Below are 27,566 nucleotides of genomic sequence, written 5' to 3'. Positions count from 1 at the left end.
TTCAGGGGAAAAGCGCAGTCAGAATGCCCCAGGAGGGGGCACAGAGCACTCCACCAACAAGCCTGTGTTTGCCCACCCAGAGTGATCCTGGTGGGAACCACATCACACCCGCCCCACAGCACCCAGGGTCCCCAGACACACTGCCTCCCAAGACCAGGCAGAAGCTCGCCTGCCCACCCCCCCCCAACGCGCACCTTAAAGCGACGAGATTTCAGGTAGTTGTCCCGCATCTCCTTTTTGTCTGTCTGAAAGAAACAGAATACCGACCGTGAGATGGCCGGAGAGCCTCATCCCTGACCCCGTGGGAGCAGCGTGGACATTCCTTAGACCCATGTGCTAAGAGCATGAGCCTAAAACTGAATGTCCAGCTAGGAGATGGGAATCTACCTGGGGTGGGCCTGGACAACTGCCAAGTCAAAACCAGGACTCAGTTTCCTCCCCAGTAAGCAGGGCCTGTACCAGGGCACAGGGTCTCACACGGGTCCAAGCAGCATGCTCTCTGCAGGACCCCCAGGAAGCATTGTTGGCCAGCAGTTCCCCACACTGGCCGCTCTGCAGACATGATCTCAATCTGCCCTCACAGCAGCACTATGAAGCGGGAACAATTACTATCCCCATTTCACAGATGAGAAAACTGGGGCTCAGAGGTGGCAGGGGGGCGGCATCTAGTTATGGTAGTGCTGGGATTCGAACCAGATCCACCTAAAGGTCCTTCTCTGGTCCACTTTCCATCTTTCATTCCATCAGATGGTCCAGGAGCCATTTCTCCCCTGAACAATATTCGGTGCGTGTAATTTGAACTAGCACAGGCAAATGTTCCCGAGATCCTGGCACGGGCAGATGTTCCCGAGATCCTGTTCATTTGTCTCATCTATCGCAGCAGCAGCAGCAACAGGGGGCAGGCTCCTGAAGGCCCTGGCTGCAGGGTCTGCCCCTGCCCTGCCTGCCTCCACTTGCCCGGGACTCACAATGATGTCTCCCCCTCTGACAAACTGCAGGCGCAGCTGGAACACGGTGATGTCCAGGAGGTAGATGAGATCACATAGATAATCCATCAGCAGCCAGAGGTGGATGTTGTTTGGTGTCTGGTAAGGGAAGGCCCAGCGCACGGGGATCAGCCAACAGTTCCAGTTCCACGCCAGCACCACAAAGAACAGCCACAGGATGTACATCAGGTCTGCAGGGAGCGGAGGGACAGGAACATGCTAGATGTCAGCTGGAGGAGGGCTCCTCCACAGTAGGATTAGGGAAGGACCTTCCTTCTTTCCACTTGTCTGTTCCTAGATGCGGCACTTCTGTGACTGGCGTGTGTGTGTGTGTGTGGGGGGGGTATAAAACTATCTTTGATTCAAAAATAAATCACTGCTAGGCCCTAATAAACCAGAATACTCGAAGAGAGGCTATGGGGGCATTATTAGATAATAGGCAGCTAACTAGAAAACACTTACGCTCTGTTTCCTATTGAAATATTTCCAAAAATGTATTTCCTGCTTTAGTAAATACACAATAGTAAATAACGGATAGAAGATGGACACACGGACAGGTGGATGGATGGATGGATCGTGGTCATGTAGTCATTTCCAAGGCCCGGTGGACACCAGGGGTCCTGTGCCCCCAGGACTTCCTGTGTGACCACGGGGGAGTCTCTCTCTGGCACCCACCCTGCCTCCCCAGGGAAGCCACAAAGAGAGGTCAGCTGAGAAAGGCTGGGAGGTTCTTCGTAAACTGTAAAGCACTGTGCCCATATGAGGGGTTGTCATTCCTGAGGAATAGAACATGGGCTAAGAGGGACGTGAGGGGAATTCACTTTAGATGTAGAAGAATTTCTGCCCTTTCCTGCTCAGAGTAATAGATCCAGGAAGGGGCCAGCAAGAGCAGAAAGCAGACTTGACCAAGGGTCAGGGCTCCAGTCTGACTAACTAGTCGTGCCTCAGTTTCCTTGTCTGTGCGGTGGGTGTGATAGTAGGTTCCTATTCGGGGCTTGCACTCCCCCGGCTTCTCCCTCTTGTTCTGCCCTCACACAGTATGCCGTGGCAAGGCCCAGGCCCACCCAGGACTCACTGGTCAGCGGGTCGATGCTCTGGGGAAAGCGGTACGTCTTCCAGGGGCGGCGCTTGAACTTGCAGCAGAGCATGTCACAATAGTGCTCCTCCTCCTCCACCTGCCCCACCTCAGCCGGCTTCACGACTGGGGCAGGCTCTGGGGCTTTCTTGGCCGGGGCTGTGGGATGACACCAATGACCATCTGACCCTGCCCTGAGGCTCGGGCAGAGGATACAGGGAGAGGGCTCCCAACCCCAGATTCTGGACCTGGATCCGAGGGAACCTGGCGCCACCTCACAACATGCTGTCAGCCCTGCGTGCAGAAGCCGGGGTGCTCTCCTGCAGCAAACCCCACAGCACCTGCCCTGACACTCTTATCAGCTACCAGTCTGGAGCTGCTTCTCAGGAGCTGCCCAGAATGAGATGTTTCTGGACAAGTTGGATGTTTGAAAAAGTCTGTGTGTGCATCTGTGTTTAGACCCCCTCAGTTCTCTCTGGAGGGCTGGGGGCGTTTCATACCCAGATTCCTACGACCCAGGGCCAGAAGTCAGGGAAACCTTGCTCTGGGTTTTACAGAACAAGAACCTTTGCTCCTTTATTTCTGAAATAGGACGCTGAAGGGAACCAGAGCCTCCCTGTGCATTGAAGGCAATGTTGTTGGTGACCTAGAGGTTGAATTTTGTAGGTTCAATATGGTTGCATTTCTAGCTCTAGGACTCTGGATCCAGGCCCTGCTAGGTCCATTGTTGAGACCTGGGGCACAGTCCTCCTTTGGAAAGACCTGGAAAACCTCTCATTTCCCTCTGGAATCTTGAAAACAGGAAACTTTCAGGTAGCCCCATGAGACTATTCCAAATGAGGCCTCCAAAAAATAAGACTGCCTGGTTCCAGAGTGGGGTGTGGACACCCTCTGAGTGTAAGTCCATGAGATGCCTCCCAGGCTGAACCACCTGCCTGCCAGAGGGAAAGGGCCAGAAGGGCCAATGAGGGTACTTTGCCCAGAGGGAAAGCCAAGTAAAACTGGATCATTGGTCAGAATTTGACCTTATTTTGTCCCCTGGATACATAGCTAAACCTGTACATACAGGACCCCAAAATCCAGACAGTGGGGACGTAGGCCTTTCTCAAGCACCTCAACCATTTCCTTGCGGGTGCCCTCACCAGGAGTTTACAAGGGCTTTAGGGGCTCCGTTTCTGATAGGGTGAATCATCCGAGCTCTGGACTCACAGGGCTTTGGGCTCTCCTCATCGGAGGTGACATCAGGGTCGATGAGCTTCTCCTTCACTTTCTCCGTCCGCTCCTTGAAAAGCTTCACCAGCTCCTGGAGCCGGTCATTGATGATGGCGCTGTTCTGGCTGGCCGTGGAGGTTGCGCGATCCTGGCCACTGTGGACACACCACCCGAAGTGAGTGGGCTGGAGGGGAAGGGACCCCTGTGCCCCCGGGCAAGAGCTGAATGGCATCTGTATTCCACCTGGCCCTAAGGAGGTAAAAGCTGTCCTGGTGTCCTTCTGACACCAGAAATATCAAATCCACTTTAATAGCTTCGAGGACGAAATTCAGTCTGGGGCTAACACCCGGGGGCCCAGCTTTTAGAAAATGTACCACGTGGGATCTGATTCAGATGGAGAGTTCTGAGAAAACTTTGATCCCACTTGAGATTTAGGCAGCAAAGCTTAGAACTTAGATCAGGGCTGTTGGTCCCAATTCAGGGTTCACATGAGATTCGTGTCTGGGACACATCAAAGAAGGGACGGGGCTACATTTTTGGCTCAGGAAATAGCTGGTGGAAAAGAATATTGTGGATATATTATGTAACCTTTTGGGGCGCCTGGGTGGCTCAATGGTTGGATGTCTGCCTTTGGCTCAGGGTGTGATCCCGGGTCCTGGGATCAAGTCCCACATCGGATTCCCCTCAGGGAGCCTGCTTCTCTCTCTGCCTGTGTCTCTGCCTCTGTGTGTGTGTGTGTGTGTGTGTGTGTGTGTGTGTGATGAATAAATCAATAAAATCTTTTTAAAAATTGTTTCCTTTTAACTTAAAGGAATTTAAACTGCATGCACTTGCAGCAAGAGAGACAGATGGACAGAGAGACAGCAAGAGAGAGAGTGCAAGTCTGCCCACCACTCCACTCAGCATGGGGCAAGTGCCTGGAGTGAGCTGAGACAGGCTGCAAATCGGCTGTCCTTTGAGCAGCCTCACTGGGACCATTGTGCTGAGCTGAGTGTAATACTAGTATTTTCACATCTATTTGTTTTCATCCACAAAGGTAACCAGAATGCAAGCCAGCTCCTCTCCCCGTGCTCACTTGATGAGGCAGGCTGGAGACAAGCGGTCCAGGGGCCTTAACAAGAGACAGCACAAAGGGGTGGTGGAGATGCCAGCTGCTCACCCACATCGGCTCCCGTGGGAGAGGTCGCTGGGCCGCAGACACCCAGCGAGGGGCTGCAGGTCTTGCGTGTGGCCGGGCGAGCTCCCACCAGGGGAACACGAATGGACATACTACATTACATGCATCCCTGAACCCCTTGCCTGGCGTTCTCCCCTTCTAGGGGTGACCTGTGGGGTCTTGGAAGCCACATGAAGGTGGCAGAGCTGCTGTCAGCGGGGTCCCTAAACTGACTGAATGGAGCAGAATCCTCCACTGATCTAGTGACATGTTTATGATAAATGAGACATCTTGTTGCTTAAGCCACTGAATCTGTGGGGTCTATTTGTTACAGAGGCTGAGCCCACCTCGCTAGCGCATGGATCCCCACACTGAACCCCCTAAGAGGCTTCAAGGGTAACTTTTATTATTATAACTGATTTCGGTCTTGTTTGCTGCTACTAAACTCTGACCCTGTCCCAACCCTACTGCATAACCCCACTGTATACTCAAATGGACCAGTGAACTAGGGGTGAGGTTTGGATTTTTTTTTCCTGCTCCTCTAACATTTCTGAACTTTCCACAACTCTGTAAAACAAACTCCATAAATTATGGGTAAAAAAAAAAAAAAAAAAAAAGGCTGGGAGGAAAGTCTAGTGCCTCCTGTGGCCACTCCTGGAGCTGTGGCTGGAAATAGGTTGGGGATCCCAGACCAGAGCCTGCAGCCAGGGGATTCACCATCAACCAGACATCTCAGACTCTTCAGGAAAACATCTTCTGTTGGCCCAGTCTTTGGAATAGGTAGATGTCAGAGACCCAGGTTCCAATGCCCTCACTGTGGCCTCTAAATATTGTCCCACAGACCACCTGGAGGCTTATAAAAATGTGAATGCCCCAGGGCCCACTGTCTGAGGTTCTGATCCAGCAGGTCTGGGCAGGGGCTGGCAATCTGTATTTTTAACAAGCTCCCTGGGTTCAGACCCTGGAAGATCGTTGTGGTCCTCACTCCACCTGCTGACCCTCTCAGGGGTTTAGTGCCAGGAGCCAACCTCTGCCTGTGGGCCAGGAGACTCTCTTTCACAACAAAGCCTCTGTGCAAAGACAGAGTGTATTCTGCAGATTTTTAAAAGATTTTGTTTATTTACTCATGAGAGACACAGAGAGAGGCAGAGACACAGGCAGAGGGAGAAGCAGGCGCCATGCAGGGAGACCAATGTGGGACTCGATCTCAGGACCCCGGGATCACGCCCTGAGCCAAAGGCAGATGCTCCAACCACTGAGCCACCCAGGCGTCCCTATTCTGCAGACTTTACAGAACTCCTAGGCCAGCCAAAAGCAGCCTGGATGGGAGACAGAGCCCTGCCTTACGGCTCAGATGGTGCTGCAAATTCATGGTACAGGGTTCTAAAAAGGTCTGTGCTGTCCGCCACCCCATTCACCTCCCCTTGCCTGCTCATCCCTATCCATACTTCCAACCTCTGAGACCCTGGAGGTGATCCCCACTCACTCAGTGCCTTGTGGGCTGGATGGGTCTGACCAGGCGACCATGGGGGACTCAGCTGGTGACAGTGCCCTGAGCTCTTCAGCCTCATCATCTTGGGAGGGCAGCCTCTTCCTGCAAGGACACAGACAGAGAAGAGGCCTTCAGCAAGGGCAGGGGCCTCGGGGAAATGAGCCGACTTTGACGCCTGCAGATCACCTAGAGCTGAACCCTGGGCAGGGGGAATGGGGCAGGGGGTAGAATGAGTTACTTAGGACTCACTGGGACCTCAGCTTAAATGTTCTTCTGCCTCCCCTCCCAGTCTACACAGCCTGCGTCCCCTCCCAGTCTACAGGGCCCGTGTCCCCTCTCAGTCTACAGGGCCTGCGTCCCTTCCCAATCTATAGGAGCTGTGTCCCCTCCCAGTCTACAGGGCATGCGTCCCCGCCCCCCCCCAGTCTACAGGGCTTGTGTCCCCTCCCAGTCTACAGGGCCTGCGTCCCCTCCCAGTCTATAGGGAATGCATCCCCAGCGCACCTCTTCCAGGCTCCCTGTCTGAGGAAGGAACACCAAGCCTCCCCAGGGTCCCCTGTCATTTGGTCCATGTCTATGGCAACTGCACTTGGAGCCATTGGAGTCCTGGCTGATGGTGTCTGGGTTCAAATCCACCTGTCTTTCTTCCCATCCCCAACCACCAGGACTCAGGATCCCAGACATTTTAGAAGGATACAGCCTGGGGGGATGTGCAGCACTTGCCTTTATTCTAGAAGCTCTGGAACTATCCATTTGCCCTCTGCTACCTCCCCAAGGAAGGCGGCACTCATGGGTTCACTTCTTTCAACTCTAAATAAAATTCACATTCGAGGGCACTGAGGGCAGAGTTTGCACAGGGGGGACCCAAACTCGGTACTCTTGCACCCAGCCTGGTGTTCTCTCCTGAGCCAGGAGAGCACATGCTGCCCGAGACCCCAGAGTGTGGATTTGAGTCAGCAGCTAGGCTCCCACAGCCCTGTGCTAAGCACCTGGCATGAATTAACTCATTGAATTCTTCCAGCAATCTAGTAACTGGTGGTGTGTTTATCCCCATCTTACAGGAAGAACAGGAAGACCAGGAATGTTAACTGCTTGCCTTGAGCCTCACATCAGTGAGTGATGAGCTGGGATTCACCCCAAAACCAGGCTTTAAGCTATGAGGCATGGCCTTGCCTGTGTGCCCCTCCCGTCAGCCTCTGTGGTTCCTGTGGTGTTTTGGTGCCTATCAATTGCCCACAATGCTCCTTCCACCTCTGACCATAGGCACCACTGGCCTCTCAAGTCAGGTATCAGAATTTTCCCTTCTCAGGGCCATGCTCAGGCAGAGGCTCAAGTAGAGGATCTCCTGGTTTCTCGGAGTCATGTTCAACTTAGTGCTCTCTGGAGCAGTCTTGTCTGTTCATAGTCTATCCCAGCCCCCCTAGAACATCAGCTCTGTGACAGCAGGCCCCTGTCAGGCTCCTCCTTGATGCATCCCCAGCACCCCAGAGCAGAGCCTGATATATAAAGATGTTCAATAAATGTTTGTGAATGAATGAGTGAGTGAGTGCTAAGGTCAAGGCCTAGCCCATAAACAGAAGGCAGAGGGCTTGGATTTTATCCTCAGGTGAGCCTACTCCCCTCTCTGTGCCCAGATATCTACCCCCAACCCTGTATGGTGAGAGCAGAGGGAGGTAGACCAGATGTCTGCAACAGTTTTGGCTCCATTTCCTGTTATGTGTGCTTTGTGTATAGTTCAAAGAATGAAACAAGAAGACTGATAGGACAGTGGGCTGTGATCCAAGGCTAGATGAGATTACAACTCTTTTCTTTACATTAAAATCAGAGAGCCCTCAGTTGGTCACATCTAGCCATCTCTGTTACAGCAAGCTTTTTACCTTGGCTGAGAAAGTACTCAAGGCCCATTAGAGGAGAGTAAAGACTAATCAAGAAAAGGAAGCTATCTCACAATTCAACCACTAAAGGAGAAGCAGCTGGCACTCCCTGCAGTTTAAATACAGTTATTTACAAAGTACTGCAAAGCACTTCACAGTTTATCTACAGCTATATGCAAGACCTCTGTTACCTGGCTCAGGTTGTCCAAAACCAACTCTAATCATACAACAAATTTATATCAAGAGGCATAAAAACATGTACAGCCTTGACCAGGAGCTCCACTTGAGAAAGGAGCCCAAGGACAGAGAGAAGAAACCCAAAGAGATGTTCTTAGCTCCATTATGGAGAGTGCCCAATGAGAATATATTTATGAAGTTTATTCTGGCACATGGAACTGCAGGAATGTCAGATGTGGTCTTGGATGAGATGTGACCCAAATCACTCCTCCAGTTAAAACCACACACAAGCAAGGGCCCATAGACCAGATACAGAAGAGAAGGCAGTAAAATGAAATCACTATCTAGTGTGGTGGGATGAGGATGCTTATTTTTCTAGTGTTTTTTGATATCTCCATTCCATTATTTTCATAATAAAATGAGGGAGTGGAGATTAGCCTTATCACATTTATTATCCCCTTCTATACTTGGGACAGGACTTCCTTGGAGAATCCTTTATAGAGTCCTAAACCAGGATTTAGGACCAGGGAGTAGGGCCATAGTCCCAGTCCTGACACCAAAGCACTGAGTGACTGAAAAGCCCAAGGGAAGCGTAAAAGGTGACCTTTCTGTTCCTGCGGCAGATCCTGGGACCGTGAGGGTGTCGGCTTTGGCAGGAGAAGGTGGTGGCAGCTCAGGTGAGGGGGTATTTTCCACGATCAGGGGATGGCTGTCCGCATCAACATCTTCCACCTGCACTTCCGGGTGCTCTTTTGTAGCAGGCACTTGGAGAGAGGCAGGAGAGGACAGTCAGAAAGAGAGAGACAGAGAGAAGCCGGGTCCCAAGGGCCTTGCTCTGTTCTTGAGTAAAGCCACAGAAAGCATGTTTGGAGGGGCCTCTGGCAGCCTCACCCCCCAGTGGGGCCCACAGGAGAGCTCCATGCAGAGAGTGCAAGAACATAGAGCTCCGGGGGCCTCTGAGGGCCTGGCCACCCCAGACACCGGCCCAGGAACTGCAAAAGGAGCCACCACACCATAGAAGCACAGAAGCTCCTGAGCACTGCCTGGAGTCTAGCTCTCCCAAGCTCAGGCTGGTTTCCCCAGGCCCAGAGAAGCATCAAGGACCTGGGGCTTGGCGGGAGTGGGGTGGGGGTGCTGGGCGGCAGCACCCAGGGAGAGGCTGGGAGAGCCCAAGTCCCAGGGCCTGGCCTCACACAGCCTCAGCTGCTTCCCCTCTCTGGGCCTCAGTTTCCCCATCCCAAGGTAGGGATGATAAAGGCACATGGCCTCATACTCCTGAAGGGCCTCACGTGGAGACATTGGGAATTTTCTTGCAATTCAAGATAGCAGCTTGTCCCGGTCAGATGTGTCACCCCTGTTTGGGAATCTGTTTTGGTATCTCCTTGTTTTTGGGTGTGCCAGAAGCCCCTGGAACTCATCAGCCCAATTCCTCCCTCCTGACCTCTGACAGGTCTGGTGCCGTTTCCCACATCCCAAGAACTGGGGCCTCCCTGGGGAGGCAGGGGGTGGCCCTGCCTCAGGCTTCATCGCCCACCCCGAGGGCTGTGGGGACCCCTGCCTGAGGTGAAGCTCGGAGGATGCTGAGGGGCCCAGAGCAGGCCGGGCGGGGCGGGGGGGGGGTCTCCCAGCCACACCTGGGTGGGACCACTGGCTAGCAGCCAGGCGCAAGCCCAGTACCAGCTAGGAGGGCACATACCACCAAAATGGGGAGAGGGAGCATTTTGAAACCCTCGGAGACAAAATTTTCGTTTGAAATGGCCACCATGAGAAAAGCCAGCACTTTGTGGACTTTGACGGAGGGGGTCTAAGCAAGGCCTTTTAGCATCTGTCCTACTAAGCCTTCAGCCCTCAGAGGAAGAGGATGAGCGGGGGTGGAGATGTTTCTAAAGATTTAAGGAGGAAGTTTTGCCGAACTAACAAGAGATACCCTGGGCTGCAGAAAGCAGGAGAGGGAGTGAGGTACAGGTACCTGGGCCTGCTTCCCGGCTGGGTGAGCTGGGGCGGGGGTAGGGTGGGGCTGGGGCAGCAGCCGGACCCAGGGCAGCCTGTCCAAAATGCTCAGGGCCCCAGACTTCCCGGCGTAGCCCCTCTGTGAGGCCGTCTCCGGGAGCCTGGGAGGCGGGGGGCAGTCTTGCTGAGCAAGACTCTGCAACCTCCATCACCCCCAGGAAAGGAGGAAAACCCCTAAGCCTGGTATTTTATTTTTATAGAATGAGAATAATATTGTGGAAAAAAAAAAAAAGAAAGAATAATATGGCATGATTAAATTGGTTTAGAGAATAGTTCATATTTACTGTGAAGCACTTCCGATGTGCCTGCCAGGCATTTATTTTACTAAATTCTTTGTGTTTTACATATATTAATTCTTTCCCCCTTCCCAGCCCTTCTAGAAGGCTGCTGTTATCATGGTCCCTGTTTTGGGGATAAACTGAAGCACAGACAAGTTAAGAACCTGGCCGCAGAGCCAGGATTTGGACTCAGGCAGCCCGGCTCTGAGCCTCTTCCTCCATCCCGAGGCAGGTGACCAGCACACATAGAGGCCTCTGTTTAAACAAAGCCTCACGGTGTGCCAAGCAGCATCCCTGAAATAGGGATAATCTTACTACGTGCTGCCACACCTTATCCGCAACATCTCAAATCATCTCTGGTCATACCCCCACAGCTGGATCAGTCCACTGTCCCAACGTGACAGTGGGACTATTTCCCCAAGTGTGGGGCTCCCAGGGACCAGGGAAGACACAAGATGATTTAAGATGACACAGATGAGGCAAAGGAAACATAGAATGAGAACATTCCTCCCATTCCCATTCTTTCTAGATCCTGAACGCGCACAGAGAAGTCTCAGCGTGGTGCTACCATAGCCTTGATGCCTCTCGGACACATCCTAATTCCTCTTCGTGGCTAAGGGAGCAGGACTCCCCTGGGAGCCTTCAGCAGGTCATTGCACTTCGCTAGAACAATTAGCATGACTTTGTTTTCTTATTTGTTATTTCGATGTATGCCTTCTATTTATGGCACATGATGTTGGTTTCTTACTGGAATAGTATTGTAAAGGTTCCTGATTAAATAAACTTAACGAAATTTAAAAAATGAATATACCGAAATAAAAATACCAAGCGAATAAATGTAGAACCAGTACAGAAGGTAGCATAAATTGAGAAGGGATCCGTGGGGGTAGAAATTGGAAGATGCTCTGGAGTGAGTAGATGTAGGGCTTGCCCAGAAGACTGAGCCTGGCGGGCCAATCCCTGCACCACCTCATCCCCATCCTATGCCCACCACGAGCCAGGAAAAAAAGACAGAACTAGATCTATTCTCAGGAAATGTTCAGTTCTACCTGCCTACTGACCTCACAGGCAACCTTGCACACTATCACTCAATTAAAAGGGAAAGTGGGCAGGTCTGGCTCCAGTTAAAGCAGAGTGATAGGGATTAGTCCAGAGGCGCCAGGATTTTCCCGAGCACTTGGTCACCAAGAAGCAAGCAGCAGGAGCCCAAAGGCTGTTGCAGGGACCTTGTTACAATTAAACAGATCCAAACAGCCCTCCTTCCCTGGCCCCCAGGATGCTTCTACTCCTGGTCTGCCTGCAGACACCTGGGGGCCTCTCCTTTCCTAAAATGGAATTTTCTAGGCAGTATCAACAATTCTTAGAAAGTCCAGCTCCCAGAAAATCATCAAGGTCAGCAAGACTCTGTCTGAAATGGGTCCCCACCTTCCCCTTCTGCCCCAATCCCCTCAATTTATTTTCTTCCCCCACCCAAGTTTCTTGGCCTAGAGAGCTTAGTAATCTGTTTAAACTGGGGTGTGATTGACTATCTGTAAAAACAAAAAGAAAAAAAAAATGATGATCTACAGAATGCAATGTTTAACCCAAAGAACTTAACTGCTAATTGTGGGATTTGAGGCACAGAGATAAGGGGACTAATACTTCTTAAGTCACCACAAAGCAAGATGAAGGCATTGGTCAACAGAGGAGGGGGTGGTTTTCCATGAATTCAACTGGCAGTCCTATACCTTGCCACGGTACCCATGCAGGGAACAGCCCGAGCCATGCAGAAGCACACACTGAGGCACAAGCATGCTAGGTGCATGAGATCACACTACCTAGGCGACGGATGGAACTCCTGGTCTCCTTGGCGAAGTTGGAGTTGGACAAGGCCGTCCTCCGGGAGATGAGGACAGGGATGCGGGTGATTGGGGGGTGGTAGCTGGGCACATTGGGGAGGTGCTCCACCAGGGCTGGGGGAGCAAGCCCTGGAGCCACCTGGCCGGGTGGCTGGTCCTGGACCAGGTGATTGAGCTCCACGTCCTGGCCTGGTTTGGTCATGGTGCTGGGGCCGGGGTGCTCAGGTGGAGGTGGGACCCTGGGGACTGCAACCAGGAACAAGGGTTGGGGGAGGCAGGGCAGGTAGGCTCCTGCCCACCAGCGCCAACGTGGGCCAGCCAGTACCCTCCTGCACTTGTAGCAGCTGCACCCAAAGCCTGGAACGTCGTTTGTGTCCCTGGAGTCAATGTCAGAAGCGTCATCATGTCATGTCATGTGGCTGGTCTACTTGACAGCTCTGAGGGACAGCACCGGGCCCCCCAACTTTTTGTGCTCTGTTAACCAACCACTGGTGGCATTTCCCAACTCAGACAGAAAATGTTAGAATCAAGGAACCCACATATCCTGGACTGAAGCATTCTCAGCCAGGTAGGATGTTCCATTCCAAAGAAACCCTGGAGCTCAATGAATTTCTCTTCCACCCAGAAGCAGGAATGTTCTGTAGGCTTTACATCGGAATCACCTGGGGACACTCAGAAATGTCTGATTTTTAAAATCTCCCCAAATGATTTTGGTGCGCAGACATGTTTGAGAACCAGGGCTCGAGGCCATTGCCTCTCAAACACTATTGTGCAAAAAACCACCAGGGATCTGGTTATAATGCAATTCTGGTTCAGCAGATCTGGGGTGGGGCCTGGGATTCTGTGTTTCCAACCAGCTCCCAGGTAACACCAAAGCTGCTGGTTCTAGGTCCACACTTTTGAGGAGCAGCAGACAAATGGCACTGCCTGTGTTTCTGAGCGTGGTTCCCAGGCCACCTGCTTCCAGATGACCCGGAGAAGGAGGCAGAACAAGGCCCTCAGAACCTGAGTCTGCAGCAGGGCAACCCTGGTCTTATTCATCTGTGTGGGGTTCCGACTTAGTAGGTTTCCTACCGATAACATGTTCAAGTCAATAGAAGGTGCTTTTCAGAGATCAGGTGGGGAGCAAGCTCGGGATGCCTGGGGTCAGGACACCTGCGTCCAGTCCCAGGTCAGTCTCTGGCTGGCTGGGACACAGGCCTCGTGGTCCCCATGTGGCCTCCTGCCTCAGCGCCACACAGGGTTGGGTACCTGCAACACACTATCCCCCCGCCCTGCCCACCTGCCTTAGGAGGTGGGTACTACTATTGCCCTGTCTTCCTTGTGGGGAGCCACAGTTAGGAGAGGTCACACACCCGGCTCCAGGTCACACAGCAACGGGAGGAAGGAGCCAACGGTGACGTGCAGGTCTGTGCCCTTGACCGCTCAGCCACATCCTCTAATGGTCTGTCTGCCTCACAGTGTGGCTAGAGCACTGGCGGCTCGAGGGACCTGGAGGCTTGTAAGGCCAGGGCTCGTGTCACCTGTCTCGGGCTCCCCAGCCTAGCTATCCTCGGCTCCCCTGGACTCTACCGCACCATCCCTGGAGTTCTCGGGTTTGGGGGTGAGGGCGGTAAATAACAGCAAAGTGCATGTGCTGGGCGGGGCCTGGGGATCTGAGCAGTAAGGAAAAGCTTATCATGACATGGATCTAGGCCGGGCCCTTTGCAAGCTGGGGTCCCGACTGTCACTCAGAGAGGCTACATTTCAGCCAATCCCTCTCTAGCTGGTGGTCCAGAGAACGGCGTTCCCAGTGAGGCAGGGGGCTGGAGGGGCTGACCGGGAGTGGGGTTTCCACAGGCCTGCTGGAGTCCTGGGAGCCTCCAGTGATTCTCCTGGGGCCTTTGAAATACATCACGAAGCTCAATAATGTGGCCCCAAGATGCAGAGGATGGGTTTTGCCCAAGGATGAGACAGGCATAGGGACGGCAGAGATGGAGGGAGAGGGGGTGCATGCCCTTGTGCCTAGGCTGCCCCCTGGCCTGAAAACATCCGCAACATTCTGTGCGCCCCCCGACCCCAGGGCACACCTACCTTCTGGGCTGGTGGTCACGGCCTCCTCCTGCAGCTCCTGCAGACAATGAAGGGGAAACAGAAGCTGAGACCCCCAAGCCTCCTCCTAGCCCCAGGCCTGCCCAGACCCTGTTAGAGTCCTCAGGGGCCCCGATTCCACTCCTAGCGCTGCCTCACGGGTCAGGCCCTGCCACCGCACCTGCTGGGGCATCCAGGGAGGCAGCCTCCACCCTGGAGAGGGGAGGGCACACGGGAGCCCTGGGCCCCAGTGCCTGGAGTTGGCGCAGATGAGGAGGGAGGTCTTCTCACGCAGCCCTGTGCATGCAGGCCTCGAGCGGCTAAAGCAGCCACCACAGGCTCCCCCTGGGCACTACACTTCACAGTGTATGACTACACGTGACGCCCTAGAGAGGGGTCCTTAGCTCCGTTTTACAAAGGTGGCCACTGAGGCTCAGAGTGGGGAGGCGACTCGTCCAGAGTCACTCAGCCACATGAGGACCGGCGTGCAGGACCACTGCTCCCCACCATGACCGTGTCATCCCAGGCCCCCCCTGGTACCACAGGACCCTTGGTATAATTAGCAAGGCCCTGCTGTAGCCACCACCCTGCTTCCCTCTGTCCAGTCGGCATCTCACCAGCTGAAAATCCCCCTGTAAACAAAGTAGACAAAGCCGCAGCCACTTCTGCCGACGCCCACCCAGGCCTCAGAGGTGGTCGGTACCAGGCCCGGTGCCGCTCCGTACCTGCTGGGAGGCCCTCTGGGGCTGGCTTCTGTCTACTCCAGTCAGGTCCTCGCCAGCCTGCGCCTCCAGACAGCTATCCAGCAGGACACTGTGACCCCACGGGGGAGGAGGAAAGGGCTAGCATTAGGGACATTAGACATTTCCTGAGCCCTGCTGAGAGCCAGCCCCTGTGTTGGGAGCTGGTGCACCAAGATGCCCACAAATAGGTCCTCACCCTCACGAGGATCCCTGCACAGGCCAAGCAGACCACAAATGTGCCTAGGAAGGAGGCCTGCCCAGAGGAGGTGGCCTCGGAGCTGGATCTCAGGGACAATGAGTTGATCATGAGGAATGGGTAAGGAAGGGTGTCCAGGAAGAGGGAACAGCATGTGCAAAGAAAAATGTGGTGGGTGATTTGAGGAACTGTCCTCTGGGGGTGGGACCAATGGCACTGTATAGTGTTCAAAATATACTCCCAGCATTCCCCCTCTGCAGGTCCCCAGGTGATGTTGGTGATGCAGGCAAGCAGGGAATATGAGGAAAGTGAGGCCCAGGGAGGTGATCTAACCTGGCCAAAATCACATTGTCGGACACCACACAAACCTTGAATGCAAGCCCTACTTCTTTCCAGGCATGAGATCAGAGCCACACTTCGGCCGCTGAAGCTTTCAGGGGTCCCTGGCCCAGGCTGACGGGGACCAGGGGTGCAGAGAACGTGTACCCATCCGAGTCAGCAATCCCACTTGGCTTGAAAAATCTTCCGATTTTCAAGAGGAGCCTGAACTACATGTTTTGACGGTGGGATCTCCAATCTTTAGTTGCTGATAATTAATCCAAATTAGTATACTCATGGTAATATGTAGATAAACAAAAGAGCCTGTATATGGGCTAAATTGGGCCTTTCGATACCCGTGCACAGCCTCTGGGTTGAAGTGGTGACTCAGAACCAGGGGCCAATGGGACTTTTGTAGTTAGAATCAGATCTTGGTTTCTAGTGGCCCACCCCACCTCACAGACCTCTGTCAGCAAGGGCTCACAGAGGGTGCTCTGTAATGTCTGCCGTCTGGAAAACCCGGATTCACCATCTCCTGCCCAGAGGGCTGAGCCTCAGTTCTCCCGAGGTGGGGTGAGCCGGTTGGGACAGAATTGCAACCCCAGTCTGTTTGCAGCCAGTAGCCTGGGGGCAGGAATCAATCAGTGATCACATTGTCACAGCAGTCCGCATGGGCTATGACTCCCTGCATTCTCACCCAAACCACCCTGAGAGGCTGGGGCTGTGACTGGTCCCATTCCAGCTCAGCAATGGAAGGCACAGAGAGGGCAGATGGCCCATCCACGGTCACACAGCTGGCACAAGGCAAGCCTGGATAAAACACAGGTACCTCTGACCCCAAGGCCATGTCCTCAATACTTGGCTGCCTGCCTCTGAGAGTCTACACGGCCCCGTGTGACATGGAGGAGTGAGGCAAGTGTCTGTCCTGAGGATCCGATCACCTAACTCACTTCATTTCCCTTCATCAGCACATAACTATTTCCACTGTAAGGGGCCTCAGCTATCAGGGTCATACTCCCCACCCTGCCCAGGAAGAGACAGATTTTCTTAAAGAGATTCAAATCACAAAAGCAAAAGCACCTGATGACTTTCCTGGGGCCTGGGCACTTTAGCCCTCGTGGGCCCCTTTGTCCTTAAAAAGAAAAATTCTATTTTGTGATTACATTTATATGAAGATCTATATGTTGCTATTATATATTCGAACATTCTCTTCCACTGAAAGTTCATATTGGGGTCTGATGTCAAAAGAAATTAAAATGTGCTTGAAGGCCCCTAAAAACATTGTGGGAACTATGCCCTGCCCAGTTCTCCAAGCAGAAAAGCCCAGGACATGAGCGTTCACGGTCCAGTCAAGGGCTGCCTGGGGTGTTGCTCATTCCAGAATCAGGCCAGGAAATCACTAGATGGCCTTGAGCATGTCACTGGGAAGCCCTCAGTCTGCCTCTGTTTGCCCATCTGTCAAATGAGTAGGACTTACTCAGCCTGTCCAGCCTGACTTATTTGAGTAAAGTCAGAAGGGCCAGTGAGAATCTCATGAAAAAGTAAAAAAAAGACTTCCCATGCCTGGTGTCATTCTTCATCCCCCATCTTTCAACACTGATAAGCAATTTCCTTGTCTGTGGCACCAACTGTTAGCTATGGTCCCAGCTCTGCACTTGCTGGCAGTGCACCCCTTGGACATGGAGAGGACTGTGAGCCCCAGTTCCATCTTCTGTGAAATGGGATGAATAATCAGTGCCCAGAGTCTGGCATGGACACCAAGTGTTACTCAGATGGCAGCTGTTGTCATGATTGTTTTCATCGTTATTATTACTAATCGTAGGGGAGGCAGCATCCTGCAGGGTTATGAGTCACCCACGTGGATTGGAAACATCTTGCACAAACATCTCCAGCTATCAAGACACCTAACAAGCCCTACTGTGGCCCTGTCAGCGCCTCCAGGGGCTGTTTTGAGAGCTATGTACCCAAAGTCACATTGCCCCTGGCCCACAATGGGCCCCAGGCCCCCTCCTTGCCTGGCTCAGAAGCAGTAGACCATCAACTTCTAGAAACCTCCCCAATCCTAGCAATTTCCAAGCAGAGGATCAGACAAACTGGCTGAGGTGGGCATCCAGAGGGGCTCCCCAGCTGGCTATCGAAGGTAGAGGTGCAGGGAGAAGCCAATGCTGGCCACCCCTGCTCCTCTTCCCCAGCAGCACCTGGCAGGCTATGCCCCTAAGCCAAGGTCTTCAGCACACTCCTCACCAGGGACCCCAACCCTGAAAGGAAGAAGGGGAACCCCTAGGAAGAAGTAGCCACCTACTTGGGTCTCGCTGTCTTTGCCGACAAGAGGGCCCATGATGCAGGAGTTCAGCTGGGGGCGGTGACATTCATCCCGAGCCCCGGGTCGAGTGCACACAGGTAGACAGCTGGGGGACCCCCGGCCCAGCCCCAGGCCTGCCAGGCCAGCGCTGGAGCCAGGGTGGCTCGGGTGGCAGATGAGCCACTGATCCTTCCTGCTTCTAATCAGATTGAGGGGGGGTGCAGGGAACTCTGCCGAAATGCCCCCAGGGAGGCTAGGTGGGGACCAAAAGGCTGCGGTTGCTAGGAAGAGCTGAGCTGTTGCCGGCAGAGACCAGGTCGCTAGGCGACTGTCTGCCTGTTACCAGGGCCTGCGCACGTCATCAGTAACCCCTGTGCCTCTGCAAAGCTGGAGAGAGCATCCTCCCCCAGCCAGGACAGCCCCAGCCGCTTGCCCACACCTGACACCCTCTGGCCCTGGCCCTGGGATCACTTGCACTCTCGTCCCCATCCAGGGCCCTGGGCCCTAAAGTTCCCCAAGTTTGAAACTCTGGGTAAATGTGTGTGATTACATGTGTGTCTGCAGTGTTTGTGGGTAATTATATACACAGGCTTATGTGCATGAGCATGTGCACAGGGCAGAGCGTGCCTACATGCAAGTGTGCATCTGCGTGCCTGTGTGTGCACGTGTGTGTGGACACATAGATGAGTGTGTGTGCGTGTGTGTGCTTGTGCATGTGTGCGGGTTATGTGCGGGTGTAACTGTGTGCATACCTGCACATATAGGTGTGTGCCCAACCCCATGTGTGTGTCTGTATGTATGTGTTGGCGTGTACGCATAGTGCAATCCGTGCGTGTACCAGTGTGTACTGTGCACTGACAACATGTGCGTAGTCGGTGCCTGCGTGTGAGTACACTAACTCGCTGGCCTTCAAGGTGAAAAGCAGACAGCAGATGGGGCTGCATGAATAAGGCTGGGCCACACCTAAGCCTTCACCCAAGAGAAGGGCTGTCACCTGTAAGTGAGAGCACCCCGGCTCTGGGGGACCCAGAGGGCAGAATTCGGACTGGGTTACAGAAACCATAGGGAAACATGCTCATTTTTTATGGAAGAAATAATTTCATAAGTCAGAGGTGTATAAGGATGGGATGGATGTCCCTCAAGAGGTTGTGAGCTCCCCATCACTGGAGGCAAGCAAGTGGCTGTGTGGTCTCCTCCCAGTGATGAAAAAGTTATATGCAAACTAGGGAAAGTGGAATAAAGGCAGATGCCACTGAGCAGGTCTTCAGCCCGGAAGTCCTGTGCTGGTCTCATGGTATGACTATTTCCTGACTGGGACGGTAAGTGACCCTCAGTGGGGATGAGAACATTGACGACCTTTGATGGGGCACCCACTGCGGGCCAGACCCTAATATACCGGCTACACAGCTGGCCCTGTGCCTACTCTGCAGGGGCTGTTGGTACCCTTGTTCCATAGACATAGAGGCAGAAGCTCCATGCCGTGTGCACGTGCTCAGGTCACTCTGCCAGGAGGAGCAGAGCCCGTCTCGAGCCAGGGCCAGGGGCACAGGTCAAGGAGGAAGGTGTGGACCGGGGCACCATGGAGGGAACAGGCACAGGGATGGGGACTAATGCAAGGGACAGATTAAATCCGTCTGGCCTGCCCCGTGATAGCAGCCTCTTCACAGCTCTTCCTGCCTCAGTCTCCCCACACTACAGCTGCCAGATCACCCCCCCCTTCACGAACCTTCAATGGCTCCCCAGTGCTCCCAGGAAAGCAAGCACAAGGCCTTAACAATCTGGCCCCCACCTCTGATGCATCCTCTCTCCCCATGTCCACCAGCTGCATTGTCACTGGTCCCTGGACAACGGGCTGCTTCTGAGGCAGCAAACCACTCCCTCTTTGAACCCCTGGGCTCCACACTCTTTTCGTCTCCCACCCCCCTCACAGGCACCTCCTCCTCAGGCCTTTCTGGGTCCTCGAATCTCCGAATCTCCGTGGCTCTGATGTGGCGTCTGGGCCTCTCCTCCACCATGCCAGCTCCCCCAGCTTCTCCTCCAGCCCTGTGGTTTCCAGCTCTGTCTAACATCCTGACTTTACACTCCAACCCCTCACCCCCAACTCCACTTGGGCCCCGCCACCTGCTACCCATCTCTCCCTGTGTCCCCCCTCTCCATCTGTCCTGTCCATCCCACACTGCTAAAATTCTCCCTCTTGGTGGTCTTTTTTTTATCATTGAAATGTGTTTGACATAATATTGTGTAAATTTTGGGTGTACGGCACATTGATTTGGTGCGTTTCTATATTATAATATGATTGCCATTGCGGTGCTAATTAGCACCTCGACCATGTCACATGATGATCATTCCTTGTTAGTGGCTGGAAATAACTAAGATCTAGTCTTTCAGCGGGTTTGATGATTGTAACTTTTAGTGGTTTCTGACTGCCATTCTTTAACCATTATTTTAACTTATTTCTCTATGTATTCCTGTGGAAATCTTTATGGATGTGGGTGGAGAATCAACCATTAATGGGCCATAGAACAGAATCTGGGACAGACCTTCAGTGTCAAAGGCACCCATGGGACCATTGTGGGCAGCGTGGATGGGGACACAGCCCTATACTTTGGTTTGGCTCATGACAGGGGCTGTGAGCCCACTGTGTGGGCCCCTTCCCCCATCCATCCATGCACTCAGCTGGCATTATTTGGTGCCTAGGCTCTAGGGACATGGGAGTGAGCACAATGGACAAACCCCCACCCCCAAGGAGGCTGCATTCTAGTGTTCATGCGTGTATACAGGTGTGTGAGAGTTTCAGCGGTGGACAATAAGAGGTCCAGATCATAATGAGCACAGTGGGGGGACCCCCAGCTTCCCCAGCCTCTCTGCTCAGTGCTCAGCAGCACACAGCACAGAACAAGGAAAGAGCTCCAGCACCCCAGAAGCCCCACTGCCCCTTCCTGTAACCCCTCCCTTAGTCGCCCTTGTGGGAAGGATGGAGAACACACAAGCACCTTACTTTGCCTCCTCCTCATCTTCTCCCTCCTCCTCTCCATCCTCCTCCTCATCTTCTCTCTCCTCTTGAATCCAGGGCAGCTTCCTGAGTTGAGGTCAGAAGTAGGAGGTGAGCCCACCTGCAGCACCACCCCAAGTCCACCTCCTGTCCCCGTTTTCAGGAAGATGTCCTGTGACCTCTGAGACCAGACCTGGACTTCTTAACCAAGACTTGATAAGGGAACCCCACCTAAGCATCCTCGGGCTCTCTCCAGCAGCAAGGCCACTTCACAGCATGAGGGGCCTGACTCAACTCCTGCCATCCTAGTGGCAACTCTAGGCCAGCCCCTGAGCCTCTCTGGGCCTCAGTTTCCCCACCTTGACAACGTAGGTCAGAGGCCTGTGGACCTGAGACCTTCCAGCTCAAGAGGCTATCTCCAAGACAACTAGTGGGAACAATGATTGTGATGTCCCTATGGAGGGGCAGCCCCCGTTCTGGAAACTTATCCTGCACACCTACTCACGTGCATGTATTAGGACATATGTGCAAGAGTGTTTGTTGAAAAATATTTATAATAACAGAATTTCAGGGGCACCTGGGTGGCTCAGTCAGTTAAGTGTCTGCCTTCGGCTCGGGTCATAATCCTGGGATCCTGGGATTGAGCCCCACTTCGGGCTCCTTGCTCAGCAGGGAGCCTGCTTCTCCCTCTGACTCTTCCCCTGCTTGTACTGTCTTGCTCAAATAAATAAATAAAATCTTAAAAAAAAGAGAAAATTTCAGAATCATAAATGTCCATCCATAGCGGGCAGAGTAGATAACTTCTACTCTTCATCCATACAACACAATACTATGCCGTTGTAAACAACAACAAAAAATGCTGTGGATGATCTCTCTAAGCTCTGAAGGTGGAGGGGTATCTTGTTGAATGAATAGAGCAACAAGGGATTGACCTCCTGGTAGAGGTGATCCCACCTTCAGATAGGAATCAGTTGTTTTCACTATTTTTTCCATGTACCCAGGTCCCTGACACTGCAAACAGTGTGGGGCAGAAGGAGGATAAGGGAGTCTCATCAGGAATCCCCAACAAGCAAGAGAAAGGGGAAAAGGGGAGACGTTGCCTGACTCTCAGGTGTTCCCTCAAAGCTCTGGCATCCTGATGGCCCTTCAGCCAAGCATGAATTACTAACAGTGACTTTATTTTTTTTTTAAGATTTTTTAAATCTAGGTAGGTGCATGTGATATGCTATCTTCTGTGCAAAAAAAAAAAAAAAAAAAAAGGAGGTGGGGAGCCATGCCTGTAAATGCTCAGGTGCTCCCCGAACTGGCAGAGAAGAGACCTGCAGTTTCTGTTCCCAGAGAGAGGGATGGATGTCTGGGGGAGGGAGGAGAAAGAAGCAGAGGCAGGTTTGGTTCCTGTTCTATGCCCTTTGGTACCTTTGGGATTCTGTACTGTGTACCTGTTATCTTCTCAAACAGTCATTTTTTCTGGGGCTTTCTCTGGCTCCCACCTGGGCATCTCCTCTACAGCCTCATTCTCCTCTTCATAAGCTGGAGCTGCCTCTGAGTCCTGTGGGCTGGCGCCACCATCCTGATGCTCATCCTCCTCCCAGTGGGGGTCAACCTCTTCTAGGACGAGATCGGGCTCCTCTTGGCCTCCAGGGAGGATGCAGACTGCAGGGGACACAGGGCACAGGGGAGAGTGGGCTTGGGCCTCTGAGTCCCAGGACCACATGGGGGGCCTTGGACTTCACCAGCCATGAGCCAGCTCCCAGCCAAGCAGCAGAAAGAGCACCATCATCTGGGAAACTTCAGCAACCAGACCAGGGCTGAAGCCCATGATCATTCATTCACCCAGTCTCCTTCTAGTCGTCTTCCCCTTCTTTTTCCTCCTGAGATAGAGCTTTGATAGCAGTTAGCCGTTGTGTCCCCTTGGGCCACCTTCTTGGAGGCTTATGCAAAAGCAGAACCATAGCATCACAGGTGATATGAAAGATCCAGGCTTGGGGTCCGCTTTGGCATGTGCAGATGCAGGGTGGCCTAGACTGTCCCCAGGGATGCAGAGAGAGCTTGCCCCCCACCCCGCCCCGCCCCGCCTATTCTCTAGACGCCACCCACTGATGACAGCATACTACATGCTCCTAACCTCAGCACCCGCTTCCAGGAGTCTTTCCCTCCTGGGCCTAGAGACTCTGACGGGATTGACCTCCTGGTAGAGGTGATCCCACCTTCAGATAGGAATCAGTTGTTTTCACTATTTTTTCCATGTACCCAGGTCCCTGACACTGCAAACAGTGTGGGGCAGAAGGAGGATAAGGGAATCCCATCAGGAACCCCCAACAAGCAAGAGAAAGGGGAAAAGCGGAGACATTGCCTGACTCTCAGGTGTTCCCTCAAAGCTCTGGCATCCTGATGGCCCTTCAGCCAAGCATGAATTACTAAGTGACTTTATTTTTTTAAAGATTTTTATTTATTTATTTGACAGAGAGATTGAGCACAAGGAGGGGGGAGCTGCAGAGGGGAGAAGGAGAAGCAGGCTCCCCACTGAGCAGGGAGCCCAACGTGGGGCTCGATCCCAGGACCCTGGGATCATGACCTGAGCCAAAGGCAGATGCCCAACTGACTGAGCCACCCAGGTACCCTAACAATGACTTTATTTATTTATTTATTTATTTATTTATTTATTTATTTGAGATTTTATTTATTTATTTGACTGAAAGAGAGAAAGCACGAGCAGGGGGAGCAGCAAGCAGAGGGAGAGGGAGAAGCAGGCTCCCCACTGAGCAGGGAGCCTGACACGGGGTTTAGTCTCAGGACCCCGGGATCATGACCAAAGCCAAAGGCAGATGATCAACTGACTGAGCCACCCAGGCTCCCCTAACAGTGACTGTAAATGGGAGTTCGCTCCAAGTCTTGTTCTGTGACTTTGGAAATTATTGTTCATGGTGCAGAAAAGTAATACTAATAATAATATAATGGCAGTCGCATTTATTGAGCACTTCCAATGTGCCTGACCTAGTGATATACATGAATTAATTCAATGATCCTCACACCAACCTTTGAGGTGGGAATAATTGTTACCCCCCATTTTATTTTCCCCCTTTTATGTTATTCCCCATTTTACAGATGAGCAAACTGAGACTCAGGTTAACACCTTCTTGTACAGGGTGCTTCCCATGTCCCAGGCTCGGGGCTGTCTGCTTTCTGGGAGCTGCCCCTTCCTGCTCCCCCTCCTGGCTCCCGAGTACAGACATCATCCTGCCTCTCAGAGAGAGGATAAGCCTGCCCCCGGGGAAGTTCCCCACAGGCATCCTGAACTAGCTAGGCTTCCACGCAGTCCTGGCTCCTCAGCCCCACAAACAGCCCTGGGGTCTAACCAGGGAGGCTCTTCCAAGCGTGGCTCTAATCCAGTGGTGGGTCGCATCATAAACATCATTCTCGACCAACGTCCAGTCATGGTGTAGCATCTCTCCCCTGAGCAGCCACTTGGGGTGCAAGTCCCCACCTGACATAGCAAGGGGCATCCTGCTATGTCACGGAACAACCTCTGGCCCATGAGCTCATTAACTTTCATAGCAACTCTACATGGGGAGAACATTGCTCTCACCATTTGATAAACCACAGAGCCAGCTCCAAGAGGTTGAGTGACGTGTCTAAGGCCACACAGGATGTCGGAGGCATTGCCTGACATTGCCTGACCTGACAGGTCTCCTTGACTGCCAATTCCCTAGTGTGCTATCCCAGGCGATGAACATGTCCCATGAGTGTCTCCCTGGCATGGGTGGCCTCTCTGTAATGGGCACTGGGTGAGCCCAGCGTTTGGTGTCCTAAAGAGTCGATGCCATCTTTGTTTATGTCCTTGCTTTCTTTTTCAGTATTCTTTAGTGAGTAAACATTTTGCAAGCTTTTCCTCCTTCGATTGCTGTGCCAGTCTTGTGAGCCATGCCCTATATTGTCCCCATGTTACAGCCAAAGATTCTGTGGCTCTGAGAAGAGGATGGTGGCCAAGGTACCAGGTGGGCAGGGCCCAGGCATGGGGTACTTGGCCACACTGACCCAGGGGTGCGGTTCTGAGACCCTCTCTGTAGGCATCCGATTCTCAGCTCTGCTGGCTTTTCCAGGGCCCCATCCCTGGGTGGCACATGGGGCCACTGAAGCACTGCGGGTGCTCAAGCTCACACGGACACCCCTGGTGCCATGTGGGGCTGAAACTCGGCTCCTGGAGTCCCTCACTGGCATACCACCTCCTGGCCAGCAGCCTCTCTGCCAGCCTAGGATGGCCCTTAGGGCAACTGAATGGGCTGCCTCCAGCAGAGAAGGTCATCAGGTGAATCTGGGGAGGGAGCTCCTATTTCCAGGATCAGCAAACAAGGAGGCTAAGGGCGTGGATTCTAGGCCAAGGTCCCCACCAGACCCTGGGTTTCTGGCAAAGCCCAAGCTCAGGCACATCCTCTCTGGCACAGTTGGGTCCTAGATGCTTTGGATGTGGCCCAAAGTTCAAGAACCTTTGCTTCAATTGCTTTCTCTGCCTCCAATGCTTGCTCAGTCTCAGAGTCATCTTTGTGAAGTCACTCCTCTGCTCAATCACTTTCGGTGGCTCTCCATTGCTAAAGTCTAGTCTCCTAAAATCAGGCCCCAGCTTTTCTGGTTTTATTTTCTACATCAGGAACTCGGGTTTCAGTGAAGTACTCACCACTCTCCCTCTCTCATCTCTAGGCATTTGCTCACTTTATTCCCTCTCCCAGGCTGCCCTTCACTTGCCGCCAGTTTGGGACCTCAGGGGCCTCAAAGTCAAAGACCTATGTAGCCAGGGAGATGGTTTATGTGGGTGAAGGGGAGCATGTTACCTGCCTTCAGGGGGCAGCTGTTGCTCACACTGTCCTCACAAGCACTGTGTGGATATTCCTAGTTTTTGAGAGAAGCCAGACTTTTCCTGTGCAATGTCCCCTCATCTTTAGATATTGGCAACTAATTCTAATGTTTAAAATCATTCCTGTCCAAACACAGACATCTGTGGACCAGCTGGAGCCCAGGGCAACTGGTTCAGGATCCCTGGCAAACTCCTCCTTCCTGCTGCCCCCAGACCACAGGCCACCTTAACCTACCCATCCTTCAAACCTAAGTACCCAGATTAACTTCCTCTGAAGTAAAGATATCATGCAATCACAGCTTTGATGTGCTAATTTATGGTTTTTAATGTCACTGAAGGCATGTGTTGCTGTCCATTGCTGGGCCCTAACTCTTCAAGGGAAAGAACACAGCCAAACCTAAGGGGATCCTCTTCTGGGAAAAAATGCATCCTGTGAGGGCACCAACTGTGTGCCGGGCCCCATGCTGAAGGCTGTGCAGGCCAGCTCTGGAAGAGAGTCCTCCATGGGCTTTCCTGCAGCCTTCTGTTGGGAAGTTTTCCTGCTGTCTAGCCTGAGTCCCACAGGCTGCCCTCGGCTGCCCTTCTTGCTTCCATGGAAAGGGGCAGTTCTGGGATTGGTTCCCCTCGCCCTGCCTGGGAGCGTGCAGAGTGGCAGGGGTGTCACTGTTGGAGGAGGGTGCCAGGTGGACAGCCACTCCTTCCCCTCCCCTGCAGGTCTTCAGGGCACCCTTCTTTCCTTCCATCCGACCATCCGTTTGTCCATCCGTGCTCTCCCAGGATCCCTTCTCTTCTGTTTCAGAGGCCTCCTGCTGTCGCCATGCCTGAAACAAGACGGAAGGGTGGGTGGCTGGGTGGGCAGGCGGAAGGAATGAATGAGCAGGTGTGTGAGGAGTGAATGGGCAGGGAGACTGGAAGCAGAGCCAGCAGCACGGGAGGGAACTCATCCCCCCACCCTGTGGGTCACCCTGCTAAGTGGGTTGAACAGTTTAGTGTCCCCCTAAAACATACACTCAGTTCTAATCCCTGTGACCTGTGAATGTGACCTCATTTAGAAATAGTCTTTGCAGGGACACCTGAACGGCTCAGTGGTTGAGTGTCTGCCCTCGGCTCAGGGCTGATACCAGGGTCCTGGGATTGAGTCCCACATCAGGGTCCCCACAGGAAGCCTGCTTCTCCCTCTGCCTGTGTCTCTGCCTCTCTCTGTGTGTCTCTCATGAATAATAAAATCTGGAAGGAAGGAAGGAAGGAAGGAAGGAAGGAAGGAAGGAAGGAAGGAAGGAAGGAAGGAAAAAGGAAAGAAGAAAGAAAGAAAGAAAGAAAGAAAGAAAAGAAAGAAAGAAGAAAGAAGAGAAAGAAAGAAAGAAAGAAAGAAAGAAAGAAAGAAAGAAAGAAAGAAAGAAAGAAAGAAAGAAAGAAAGAAAAAGAAAGGAAGGAAGGAAGGAAGGAAGGAAGGAAGGAAGGAAGGAAGGAAGGAAGGAAGGAAAAGAAAGAAAGAAAGAAAGAAAGAAGAAAGAAAGAAAGAAAGAAAGAAAGGAAGGAAGGAAGGAAGGAAGGAAGGAAGGAAGGAAGGAAGGAAGAAAGAAAGAAAGAAAAAAGAAAGAAAGAAAGAAAGAAAGAAAGAAAGAAAAGAAAGAAAGAAAGAAAAGTCTCTGTAGGTGTCATCAGTTAAGATCTCAAGGTGAACTCATCCTGGTTTTAGGATGGGCCTTATATCCGTGACTGGTGTCTTTACAAGAGAAAGGAGAGGAGATTGGGACACAGAGGAAGAGGCAGAGGTTGGAGGCCAGCCGGAAGCCTATCGGACTCCAAGGAGTGCCAGCAGCCACCAGAAGCCCCGAGAGAGGTGTGGGATGGTTTCCCCCTCAGAGCACCAGGAGGAGCCAACCCCACAACACTTCAAGGCAGAGTTCTGGATCGTGAGCTGTGAGGCAGTACATTCCTGCTGTCTGAAGGCGCCCGGTTTGTGGTTCTTTGCCTCAGCAGCCCTGGGGAGCTAAC

General features: G+C 52.8%; 1 protein-coding gene across 1 annotated transcript in view; it reads right to left on the bottom strand.

Annotated features, from left to right (window-relative positions):
- CNGB1 (cyclic nucleotide gated channel subunit beta 1) overlaps window positions 1–27,566 on the bottom strand; it is a 67,250-nt gene that overhangs the window by 24,938 nt on the left and 14,746 nt on the right. Inside the window, exons 13-22 of the mRNA XM_072826930.1 lie at window positions 22,210–22,372; window positions 14,894–14,981; window positions 14,172–14,208; window positions 12,078–12,344; window positions 8,577–8,736; window positions 5,916–6,023; window positions 3,271–3,428; window positions 2,062–2,220; window positions 969–1,177; window positions 195–245 (exon numbers count right to left, since the gene is read on the bottom strand). Coding sequence (XP_072683031.1) covers window positions 195–245; window positions 969–1,177; window positions 2,062–2,220; window positions 3,271–3,428; window positions 5,916–6,023; window positions 8,577–8,736; window positions 12,078–12,344; window positions 14,172–14,208; window positions 14,894–14,981; window positions 22,210–22,372 — 1,400 coding nt within the window. The remainder of the gene's footprint in view (window positions 1–194; window positions 246–968; window positions 1,178–2,061; window positions 2,221–3,270; window positions 3,429–5,915; window positions 6,024–8,576; window positions 8,737–12,077; window positions 12,345–14,171; window positions 14,209–14,893; window positions 14,982–22,209; window positions 22,373–27,566) is intronic.

Source organism: Canis lupus, chromosome 5, assembly GCF_048164855.1.
Source record: "Canis lupus baileyi chromosome 5, mCanLup2.hap1, whole genome shotgun sequence".
NCBI lineage: Eukaryota > Metazoa > Chordata > Mammalia > Carnivora > Canidae > Canis > Canis lupus.
This window is presented reverse-complemented; position numbering and strand designations above follow the sequence as displayed.